Source organism: Heliangelus exortis, chromosome 18 (assembly GCF_036169615.1).
Source record: "Heliangelus exortis chromosome 18, bHelExo1.hap1, whole genome shotgun sequence".
Classification (NCBI taxonomy): Eukaryota; Metazoa; Chordata; class Aves; order Apodiformes; family Trochilidae; genus Heliangelus; species Heliangelus exortis.
Window position 1 is genome coordinate 4,731,797 of NC_092439.1, and position 12,378 is coordinate 4,744,174.

General features: G+C 36.1%; 1 protein-coding gene across 1 annotated transcript in view; it reads left to right on the top strand.

The window, feature by feature from the left end:
* Positions 1–12,378, top strand: part of LUZP2 (leucine zipper protein 2) — a 126,511-nt gene that overhangs the window by 66,359 nt on the left and 47,774 nt on the right. The window contains exon 5 of the mRNA XM_071762120.1: positions 1,492–1,554. Within this exon, the coding sequence (XP_071618221.1) occupies positions 1,492–1,554 (63 nt within the window). The remainder of the gene's footprint in view (positions 1–1,491; positions 1,555–12,378) is intronic.

A 12,378-nucleotide genomic window follows, 5' to 3' on the forward strand; every position in this document is an offset into this window, starting at 1 on the left:
CTGTATTCTTTTAGTACACTATGTACTATAATAATTATTATCTACTATAATACTGTTTTATCAATACTTAATGGTAGCTGGCAAATCTTTTGAGCAGATAAAAAGCCAAAACCAAAATGTGACTACTTGGTTATTTTTCTTCCCTCATTACGTATTTTGATTGTGACCTTTATTTATGGTTGTGCAAAACTTTCATATTTATTAAAGAATTTATATGGTCTAAATATCACTCTTTGTGAACCTTATTGCTAGGCAAGTGTTGAATAAATTATCTGTAGTTAGTATTTCCATAACCAAACCACTTAGAGAAAATTTTGGAAGAATTTGCAGTAGAAGCTTCATGTATGCATGACCGTTGTCCCTGGTCCAGTGAACACCCCACCTAAATTTCTCTCAAGTGATGAGAGTGTTCTCTGCCTTCTCTTTTGATACAGATGAGAATGATGTCAAGTCCAGTGATGGTTTTTAAATTACTGACATCTGTCTGCTTGAGTGTGGACATGATTCTAAGAACAGCTGTCACATCATGCAGAATCACTGTCATTTTTTATCTGTGTGACATCCAAAACATTAATCTCGAGGTCATTGTCTCTTTAATGTAAATCTATTTTCTTACAGAGGTTTTGTTTTTCTTAACAAGTCTACTGCAGTGTCAGAAAACTGTAGTGTCCTGTGCACACAGGTAGGCTTTTGCATCAATGGGGGAAAGAAAGTGGCATTAGGGTATTGGGTGTATCTTGGGAGAAGAATTTTGTTAATTATAATATCTAAGAGCATCCTCTTTTCAAAGTGAAAGTGTATTCTTTGAATCCTGGTTGTTACAATTGCATCCTCCTTTCTCCCATTGTGTTCCATAAGCCAGGAGAAAAATTCTGTCCTGAAAGACACTTAAGACTGATTTGTAAAAACAAGATTTTAACCTGTATTTGATTAAATTCACTCTTACAACTAAAATTGGAATATCCACTTTCCAAAGCAGGTCATTGAATTAAATAAGAACTGAAGACCCAATTTGAATGTTTTCACATGTAATACACTTTATTCCACAGGTAAGGCTGTTCAGAATCCAGGAATTTATCCCATTAGGGGCAGAACTGTAGCACTGAAATGAAATAACTATTTTAGAAAACTGCTATGATTTTGTTCTTAGAGGGTTAAAAAAAAAAAAAAATTAGATCATAAAATCAGTAATGCTGTTGTAAAAATTCTTAATACTCTGAAGAATGGGACTTCATTGTGAAAAATAAACACTATATTTATTGATGCAAAACAAAGCCTACTTATGTGTATCAATTTTCTTCTCTTGACTATAAGTCTTCCAGTAAATATCAGTCTAAATGTAAGATCTATCAAATAATTAACTGTGGTCTATATCAAATTGACATATGAGTAAAAGCGTGGGGTTCTTTATTCAAAGCTGTGAGTAGAGAGAAAAATAAATCCTGGTTAAACTGATGTTCAGGTATTTTCAACTTTTTTTTCAACTTGTAGATTAACTTTTTGAAGACTGAAATGGAAAGGAAGAGCAAAATGATCCGTGACCTCCAAAATGAGGTAAGAGCATTTGATTGTCATCCTCTTTCAGAGTTTACACTCAGAGTTTATGATTTGGCTTCATATTTAAAATGTGTAATAATGTAGTAGAAAGGTAAAGCTCCAGTGAAATACTTTAAAAATAACAGCAAACAAAAATGATGATGTGCATTTAGAAACAGTATCTCATTGACTGCAACTATTGACTCCTCCAGACTGACTCATAGCTCCATAGTAATCTCTGTACCTTCTGTATTTATGAGCTATACTTTTTCAGACAGGAATACTTAATTCAGTTCTATGGTTTATTGCTACACAGCAGAACGTTATCCACAGTGTTATTGCCTGTTTTAAAAATAAATAGTATGAGAAGAGAAAGGAAATATGATCTTAGAAGTGAAGTCTTTAAGAAAATTAATATCTTTCTGTTCTTAAAATGTTTTCTTAAAATTTATGCCATAAATCTTAATCCTGAATTCTTTTATTTTCTGTTCTTCGTAAAATGGCCAATTCAGCTTTGTTACATGTTAAATGTAAGAATCTTTTAATGACTAGATGTTGACAGATTTAGACCAACTTAGATTAGTGACAGATGCTCTATACCATTAAGTAACCTGGGCTAACTATTCATAGTACATTCCTTCTGATCAGGAGAATTGAGAATTGTCATTCCAAGAAAAAAAAAACCTGTCCTTTACTTCTAAAATAGAAGGCTTGCCCTTCTTTGCTTTATCTTATTATTTTGTTTTCTTAACTAAACTCTAAGTAGGAAAATGTTTATAAGAAGAAATAAACCACTAGATTCTAAGAATCTATTTACAGTGTTTCTTTACTATAATGGAAAACTCCAAGTTTGAGTCACACGTAGCTTACTGTATGGAAAACACCAGAAACTCATACTACTTAACTAGGAAATTCTTGTGTTAGCTTTCCATGCAAAGCAGAAATATTTCTTTACTTTCATTATGAACATCATATATGGTTTCTTGTTTGTTTTGTTTTGTTTTACCTGGAAACCAGAAGTTCCAGAATTCTGTCCTTGGCTTAATGAATTAAACTTTCCTTAAGAAAAATTTGTTTTGAGAGCATTGCTTAGTCCTGTGCACCAGTTAGTGCATGGAAAAGGAACCAATACCTGTATCTGCCTAATGACTTTCTATCAAACTTTTAAACTATATTTGCCAGTTTCCTAGAAATAAATCCATAAATATCAGTTTTTCTGGAATTTTAGTATTCGTTTTGAGGGTTTCCATAAGAACATAATATTTTGACAAAGATTTGGCTGCATTTAAAGAGCATGATTTTGTGGAAAAATTGTGTGCTCTACGTCCTGCCTTCAATTGCTGAATATGAAGTATGCTTTTAAAAATGTTTTGTAAGGTTGAATATGCTATACATTTACATAATTTAAAGCATTTTGCATGTATTTTAAAGAAGTGCTGTCTGCATACAGATGTATAGAGACAGGTAAAGAAAATGGAATTCCTTTCACAGCTCCTTTTGTCCTTTCAAATATCACATTGAGCCTCAGCTTTCACTGGCAAGCTGTGAATTTTGCATTCCTAGGCTCTTCCATGACTGTCAAAATAATTCCCTATTTAGCTCTGTTCTTTCAGTCTGTGCCCTACTGCTATTCAGCTTTGCAATTCAGAGATAGAAATAGACAACAACAGTCCTCTGAATGAATGCAGCAGCTGGGATGTAGCCTATAAGGAGAGGACATTGTACAGAAAGGCAATTTTGAGGCTATTCAAGGCTTTGGAAAAAAACAGTCAACAACAAAAATAGTCCCTGGTGTGGAGGGAAAAGGTGCCAGATGAATCACATAGGGATTATGTGTCTACAAAGCCTATCTTTTTTAGGGGTCTCTAAGTGCTTCCTGCAATATCAGAAAAAAATCTATTGGACTTCCAGCTGTAACATTGTGTGGATTGTGTTCATGTAGTCTAATAAGGGATTGAATGGGAACAGATAAGCTCTTTTTTTTTGAGAAGTGTTCCTTTTTGGCAAAGAAACCAAGAGGTCTGGAAATTCAGAAGTACATGAGGATCTAAGGACCTTGGCAAAAATATAGGCTAAAAGATATGTATAAATTACTTTGAGAATTTTGGGGTTTGGAGGTGGCCTGTTAAGAGGCTGGGCAGTTCACTTCTACCCTGCCAGTCATACTTCACTTGTGGAAGATTATGCAAAAATTACTCTAAAAATGTAGCTAAAGCAGCATGGTAGGTTTGATCGTGTTTATTAAAGTGCAATTTCCTTGAGATAAATGAGTCAGGAATTTTTCCTGACTTTGCCCAAAGATCAGTAAATGGTGGAAATTCTCTACAGAAATGTTACTCAGGTTCATCACCTAGATGCTACTGTTGCCTCACATTAGACTTAGAAGCATGCATAAAAGGAAGTCTTGCTCTTATTTAAGCCATTTAATTACATTTGATTAGATAAAACTGTCTAGCTTGTCATATTATCTTTGGGCAAAGCCTTGCACAGTATCTCTGTGTATAGTTCCATTAGGGCATGTTAATATCTTTACAGATAAAATCCCATGTATTTATCATGTTGATCCAGTGGTTTGTATCAAGCCCTATATTTCTTTGCTGTTTAGGCTGTGGCAGAACTTAGAAGATGTGAATTGCATAAAAGACATATAGTAGAATTGACTATACAAAGTAAACCATGAGTGGAAAATAAATTTGAATGTAGCTCAGTAGTATGTGTTCTTTTTGCTAAGAAGAATAGTTTTAAATAACTACCTTGTAAGCAATACTTTTGCTCTGTTCATGTATAAATTTTGCTTATAGCCTTAGTGTCAAGTAAATCATCCTAAAACAGAATTTTCTCCATTCTCTTTGTGCTTAGCTGCACTAATAAAAGGTAAAGTCACAGCAGTTTAAAGTCTTATGTGATCTATTGGGAATTTCATGCCCGGAAGGGGGAATTCAGTCGAATTGGATTGAATTATGATGGAAAAAAAAAAAACCAGCAATAAACTTTCCTTAGTAAAGAAATTAAATTTCAAGGCTTTGAGACTGTATGTTGGTACTTTTCCTTAAAGGTAAAAAAAGTAAAGGACATTTTATTTCTCTCTCCATACTCTACAGGTAAAACTAACTTTTTTTTCTTTTCTAAGTATAAAAGCTTGTCCCCCTTGATAAGATGATTGGGTAAAGTCCTGGTCCTTCTCTGGGTACTGCATTGGTTCTATATTGCAGAAGAAAATATCCACAAGTATAAAAGATTGGGTAACTGTCCAGGAAAAGGTGAATGATAAGAAGAGCACAGAAACAGCTTCTGATAACATATTCTGCATAACATATTTTTATGCAGGTATGACCATGTTGTTTGAAACTAAGTGTTAAGAACAGAAAGACCCAGTGGTTCCTTCACTATATCTTATTTCAAAAAGGCAGAAAAGCATAAAGTCTAAGAATTATCTTCAACAGTTAAGTTTAAAAGATCTGTATTCTCCCTTTGCACACACAGGTCTCAATAACAGCTTCACCAGGCAACAGGGGTAGCATGAAACCTATAGTAAAATCTTTGAACTTGTACAGAGTGTTGTGAACCTTAGTGTTACCCAAATCAGTGTTTTCCAGCATCACAGATCTCAAGGGCAAGGTAGCTCAGAGCCAAACTCCAGAGAACTTAAAGCATTGATGGCATTTTATAATTCCCTGAAGCTACTGTAAATTTTGCCAAACAGGAAAAGTGCTGATTTAATTTATTCATGTTATGCAGACAAGTGGAAAAGTTTGCTTTTAGTACCAAGATGTTAAAATTACCTAGTGGAAAGGCCACTTAAAAGTAATGATGGTATGTGTGGTTAAAAGAAGTAAATTGATAGTTCAAAATCTTGAGTAGATGCTATCGATTTTTCTCCCTAGATAAAATAATAAAAGAACATTTAATAATAAAATTTTCATGGCTCATAAAGAAAGAGATGGTAAGATGTTGATTTCATCATCACAAGTACTGCTATTGATTACTGACATTTGTCACTTAGGCTCAAAAAATGAAGGATCTCCCTTGAAGAGCTCCTAGTAATCACAGCACTTGATTCTTGCTATGAAATCCATTTTTTATTCTTTTTTACAATGTTCTCAATCTGTTTTAATTCTACAAGAAGATCAAATGTGGGTAAATCTCCAACTTACTTGCATTCCATGAACTCAGAGGACTTTGCATACAATGGGTTACATTGTTACTCCATGTCCTCTGAAGTTGTCATAAAAAATACTCAATTGTCATCGTGGTTTAAGCTCAATGTGACAACCAGTAATATTAAATTAATTATTTTCAATCATTAAACAGCCCACTTCTTTTCCTTAAGTTATTCTGCTCTTTCTAATGTAACTAGAAGTACTCCTGCAAATGTTAAAAGGAAGGAAATGAAAACATAACTTTGCCCCAACCTTTGGCATTTTTCCTCTTTCATTGTTAGTGATGATTTACGGAGTATATATCCAGATCTAATTCAGATTTCTTTCTAAGTTTGATTACATATAATGTTAGAAGTACTGGTAGTCTTTGCAAGCTTATAAGCAAAACTATATTTTTTTGGAGAGAATTCAAGACTATTTACTTAAAAAAGAAAGCTAATGCTGTTTGGTAGTTGCTTTAGAGACAGGAATGTGTGCATTTTATAGGGGCTGCAGTCTTTTAGTTTTATAGAAATCTTAAGGAAAATTTATTAAGTGTAGGAATGCATTTATTTTGTGATTCCTAAAGTAAATGTTTAGCTTCTGCTTTCCATGGTTGGTTGGTTTTGGTTGTGGTTTTCTTGTTTCTTTGTTTGTTTTTATAATCTCAGAAGCTGGGCTTTTTGTTTTACAAGTATCAGTCTAAAACAAATATTTATACCTGCTAATTTAAATAAACCACTAATCAAATCTTCAGCTGTATTGCTCTTCTACTTTCAGGCCCTATCAGAAGGGGCAGATTTAATTGTCTACATGATATTTGTGTCATGTCTTGGCTCTTAGTATTTTAAAGCATAGTTACTCATATTTGCCAGAAATCAGTCTATGAATCTATGAATTTAAATCTATTACTTGTGGGAATTTGGAATGAAAAGGCTTTATCATCGATGTGGGGTTTGGATTTTGAGAAATAATTATGGATTCCAAGACATGCATCTGTTGAGCAGTAAGTTTATTAAAAGATTGCTCCTCTGATAATCCAGCTGCATTCAGAAATATGAAAATATATTTTGCAGACAAAACCAAACCACTTTTAAATAGTGTATGTGGTCAGCTGCACCTTTAAGAAGCATTCATGTGAAGCACACCTTCTGTGACCTAGAACCAGATCTCAAAGATAGTTCTGAAAAGTATATGAGCATAAAAGTTATTAAATTTCTGGGCAGATGCATTACTTAGATTGCCTGCTATGACTGACATACCAATATTGTATTTGATATCATTGGATTGGGTAAATTACATTTTTACATCCTTTCTTTTCCAAGACAAGTATTAATGGGAAATCTGCTGACTGTCAAATTTATGTTCTTGTCCAAACTTATTAACACTGTTTCACCTAAGATAAAAAAGAGAACTCTAATAAGCATGGAAATATGAAGTATGGAATAAGTGTCCTGAATATTTATATATTTTATAATAAAACTTTTATAGAAGGGATTAACATATCTATCCTTTTTCTTCCATTCTAAAACGCAAAAAATTGCAGGATTAGAGCACCCCTTAGAAAAGATGGGTGTGGGGGTGCTTTGGGTTAGTGCAGCAGGGTGGGGTTTGCAAGCAGGGTGGGTACAGGGGAATGGCTCCTGTGAGAAGCTGCTGGAAGCTCCCCCAGCTCCAATTCTGGTCCCACCTCTGGTCAAGACCAAGCAGATATGGGAAGCTGGATGCTCCTCTGTCAGTAACGTTAAAGAAGAAAATGAAACTGAAAAAATGAAAATGCAGGACACAGAAGAGGGGGAGGTGAGAGCAGTGGTGGAGAGCAGAGATGCCAAGGTCAGTGACTAAGGAGGAGGAGGAGATGCCTGAGCAGAGATGTCCCCACAGCCCACGGTGAGATGGCAGCTGTCCCCGCACAGCCCACGGAGAAGCATGGTGGAGCAGTCCACCAAGGACCAGGACAGGGCAGATGGGGGGATCTGCATCCCATGAAGGATTAGAGAGGGGCAGATGTGGATCGGCAGCCATGAAGGACCCCGTGGCACAGGAGGTGACTGTTCCCAAAGCAGCCATGGCTCTGCGGGCAGCCCGGGCTGGAACAGTCTGTGCCTGAGGAAGGGACTCATGTTGGAAGGGTTCCTGAAGGACTCACCTGTGAGAGGGACCCCATGTTGGAGTGGGGGAAGGCTGTGAGGAGTCCTCCTCCTGAGGAAGGATCAGCAGAAACACCGTGTGGGGATCTGACCCTGAATCCCACCTGCCCGTCCCGTGTGCTGAGGGGCAGCGGCACTGAAGCGACTCAGGCCCCGGGGAGAAGGGAAAGGTGGGGGGACGGTATTTAAGAACTGGTCATGTTTTCTCTTTCCCCTATTCTGATAGATTAATCTCCTTTTCTCCCCAAGCTCATTCTGTGTCCTTTGGTGGTGACCATGACTGGAGAGTGCAGACCTCCCTGTCCTTGTCTCCATTAATGATGCTTTAGGATTGTCTGTACCACAGTGGGGCTCCCCGGGGGTGCGTGAGGGGAGTCATGGGTGCTACTGACTGGGCCTAAATCGTGTCAGTGGCCGTTGGCTCTGCAGTCATGTAGGAAGAGGCCGAACTTAGATCTTCCACCATCTCAGCGAGATGCCACAGGACAGTTTCCATTTTGTGAGGTAAAGGTGAGCGGCTGAATGAGACCTGCCCAGAAGCACTGTGTTTGTCATATGCGAATATGTGCAGAGAGACAGAGAATATTAACAAGAATTTCGGTATTTAAAGTGTAGTTACAGCTTTTTGTGTGTGACTTGTCTGTAACTTGTATCCAGTGCTGCAAAACACAGCACGTGTTGCCTGACGTTCTTAGCGTTAACTCGGCGCAGTTCGCTTCAGAACTACCAACTTTACAGCATTATTTGGATCCATACTGAAGAAAATACGGATCTCTTGCACTGGTTTTGTGCTTATTACTTTTTTGTTTGGTTTTTTGTTGGTTTTTTTTTTTTAATTCTTACAAGCATATTTTGCTGTTTTCATGTCACTCCAGAATTTCCACCTAATGAGCACACACTTGGCCTTTTGTCTCTTGTGGGGGCAGTGAGCAGTACTGGGCTGTTCTGCATCATTTCTCTCTCACTGCCTTTGTAGAAGAGGTATCATTCAGTTCTTTTGCTTCTGTATGTGCACGTGGGTTTTCTTAACATATTGTAGGGATAAATAATGTGGTTTTTTTGCTTTGCTGTATTTCCTGGTGCTTTACTCAGCAGACTGCTTTAGGATTGTGATATTACAATGGCTTTGATGCTGGGAGAATGCTACAATTTTCTCTATTATTGTAGCTGTGTTCACCAGCTCCCCAAGCTGAAATCTCAGCCTGAGTTGGAAATTTCATGCAGAAGCATGAAAATTTCAGTGTTTTTTTAATTCAAGGCTCTACACAGGAACGATGGACATGGTGCGTGCTCTTCTTAAATCACCTGACAGACCAGTTAATTACATTCTCTCCCCTCCTTTTGGTCTTACATTTTTGTTTTGCTTTATACATAGCTTTTGTCATCACTTATTGTGTCAGCATGTACTTGATGATGTTAGCTAGCACTGCTAACTGATGTCTGGGGACAGGGGATTTGTTTAGCTCATGACTGATACTGCACATACTGATGCGGTGCTCAAACGATAAACTCCCTGGCTTAGTCTCTTGTTTTCCTAGTTCTCTTCTTCTTTTCCTGGTCTTTGGATAGATTTACCTTCTTTTTATTTTGGAATGTGCAACATTTTGGTCCCAGCAGATGAGGTTTTTGAAGTATTTGAGATAGTTCTCCAGACCTAAGCTTCAGTTGTTCCAGTCCATCCAGCATTTAGTATTTTCCTTTCTTCTGAATCCAGAAGAGTTACAGAGAAAGGGCAACTAGGCATTAATTCTCATGTAATTTTATACATTAGTTATCACATTCAGCAAAATAATTTGCATCATGATAATTTCAAGGAGAAGGAGCATATCCTTATGCATATTCATTTTTGGTGGCTTTGATAGAGAGAGAGGAAAGAAGTGAAGATCTGTCTCTTATTCCTCAGATTTTTTTTGTTTTGTTCTATTTTTAGAACAAAAGGTCCTGTGAAGGTTTAGTTGAATCAATATCAAGATGATGGCTATTGTGATTAATATGCCTGTATTCTATCCAGCAAAATAACAAAGATCATAAATCTAGAAAATGGCAAGCCTCTGCTTCTCATAAAGACTGTTTCCAGTCCTAAAAATATATTTCCAATGTGCAGTACATAAATCTAGAAAATGGCAAGCTTCTGTTTCTCATAGACTGCTTCCAGTCCTAAAAATACATTTGCAATGTGCAGAGCACTTAAGCTACAAAAAACAACCAAACTGATTTTGTAAATATCATTTATCAAACTATTGAGTTAAGTAAAATGTTGAGTGAAGTATTGACATTTGCATTTTTCTGCAATGATTAAAGTAAGGAATAACAGACTTCCAGAAAGTTTCCATCTGCAAACCACTCTCCTGTGCTTAAAACACAGAGGTATCTCTAGCCCAGAAGGTAAGAGAATAACATTGTTTTAATGACTGTATTGTTTAGCAAAGTGTGCTTTGTGTGCTAAATATTTTAACATGTTATGCCATTCAAGGACAAATGTAAAACCATGCAATACCTTTCAGACTTCTTCAGAGAAGATTTTAACAACTTTCTTAACAACTTTCTTAACAACTTTCTTAACAACTTTCTTAACTTTCAAAGTCAGACCTTGAAAGAGCAAAGTCTTTTCCTTGCTACCTGGCGTTGAAGTAGTTCCCTAGTTCTACATTACAGATACTGGCAGGTGTCAGGAAGTGAACAGTCAGTAAATCCTATGGTTTCCATTGATTTGAATATTTTCAGTTATTAGGTTTTGCCAGGCTTTCCAAGTGGCTTTCATTTGGATATCTGAAGTAAGGGGGAAGGGCTGGAAACAACAATCTCAGGGGAAAATCTAGACACTTTTTCACATAAACACTCAGCTAACCTGTACACTCAGGAAATAAAAGCTACTCAATTGGACATTGTATTTTTATTTTGGAAGTTTCCCTAAAAATTTAAGGTTTTCAGTCTTATCAAGACCCATCAAAGATGGTCAAAGGACAGGTAAAATAGATCAGAATGAAATATATTCTGCCATTTTTCCTCTGCTTTGGGAAGGTGAAACTATGGCAAAGAAAGGCAAGATGCTGGTTTAGGAATGTTAATTAAACAAAATAGCTGAACACATGGCTGAGGTTCTGACATAGAATGCTGATAGTAACTAGAACTGAATGGATTATGACCTAATTTATAAAAATAGCCTTGCAGAAAGATTTGGTATCAAGCAGTCCGAAACTTTTTTGTTGCAGATATGATATGAAACAAAATGTGAAGTTAATAAAGAATTATGTTTTGTTTTGTTTTTTCATTTTTATTTTTTTACATTTAAATACGGTAAATGGCCCCAGTACTTTGAGGCAGATTACTTTTTGTAGCTTGCACATAAATGCAGCTGTTAGAGAACATTATCAATAATAGATGACATTTGGAATGTGCACAAAAGCAGGATGCTAGGAGATAATAGTAAAGACTAACAGTCTGGCTAGAGAGGAAAAGACTTCTTTTTAATGCATCCTTACTTTTCAGTGTATTTTAAAAGATATAGCAAGCACCAATAATGCATTTTTCTAAAAGAGGAAGCACATGCTTGTTTTTTCTAGGCACAGTTCACTGCCAAATTATAGAGTTCTGTCTTTGCCAAATGTTACAGCTCATTGGGCAGAGACTCAGAGTGGAAAACAGCACATATGCCTTGATACTTTAAAGTTCTGGGGCTTTGTCATTTTTACAGTAATTCAGAATTCTGTAATGAAAAAAAATGAGGTAGTTTATCTACCCAGAAATGTTTGTTGAGAATAATTTCAAACAACTTTGCATTACCACATAAAATTTTTTTAAAAATTAGTTAGAAAATGCTTATTTTGTAATATTGAATTCTTAGCATTTTATGGCATGATTCCCACACAAGTCTAACTGAAACCTTCCCTTAACTTTTACGTATTCACTCAAGTCCACCTTCATGATAGCATTAATGAAAACAAGATTTTCTTGTCAGAATTTATTAGCAGATGACCAGCCAGATGATCTGTTCCAAATGTTTTTAAAAGGATGTCCTGTGTCCTCTTAATTTATAAGGCTCTTGTATAAGTACTAAGAAATGGTGATTGAAGTTTTGGTTTTTTTCTGAAAATATTTAATTAGTTTATAGATAAATGTCAGTTACTCTCAGAAACCAAAGAACTTTAAGCTGTAGTTGGAGGAATTTTAATTTTTTTTATAAGAACCCTTAGTATCCCAGTACAGAGTATCTGTATCTTACATCGCTGTATTGAACTTAAATAGGAGAAAATACTTCTCAGTAACATAGAAAAATATCTCAGTTTAAATTTGGATGTATTCCTTTCTTCCTCCCTTCCCAAGAGGAGGGATCCTGGACTAAAAAGCTAAGTTGACTGTCATGGGTAGGTCAATGATTCCTGAAGAAATAGCATTAATGACTCAAAAGCCATCAGTCAGGTCCTGTGAATTAGATCCTCCTCCTGACTTCTATTCATCTTGCTAAATGACTTTTAGAAATGATTAAAGATTAATGAGGACTTGATTAGAGTTCTGTGCCAGTAGAGTAAGAGTTACCCCTAATGCCTGTGCAT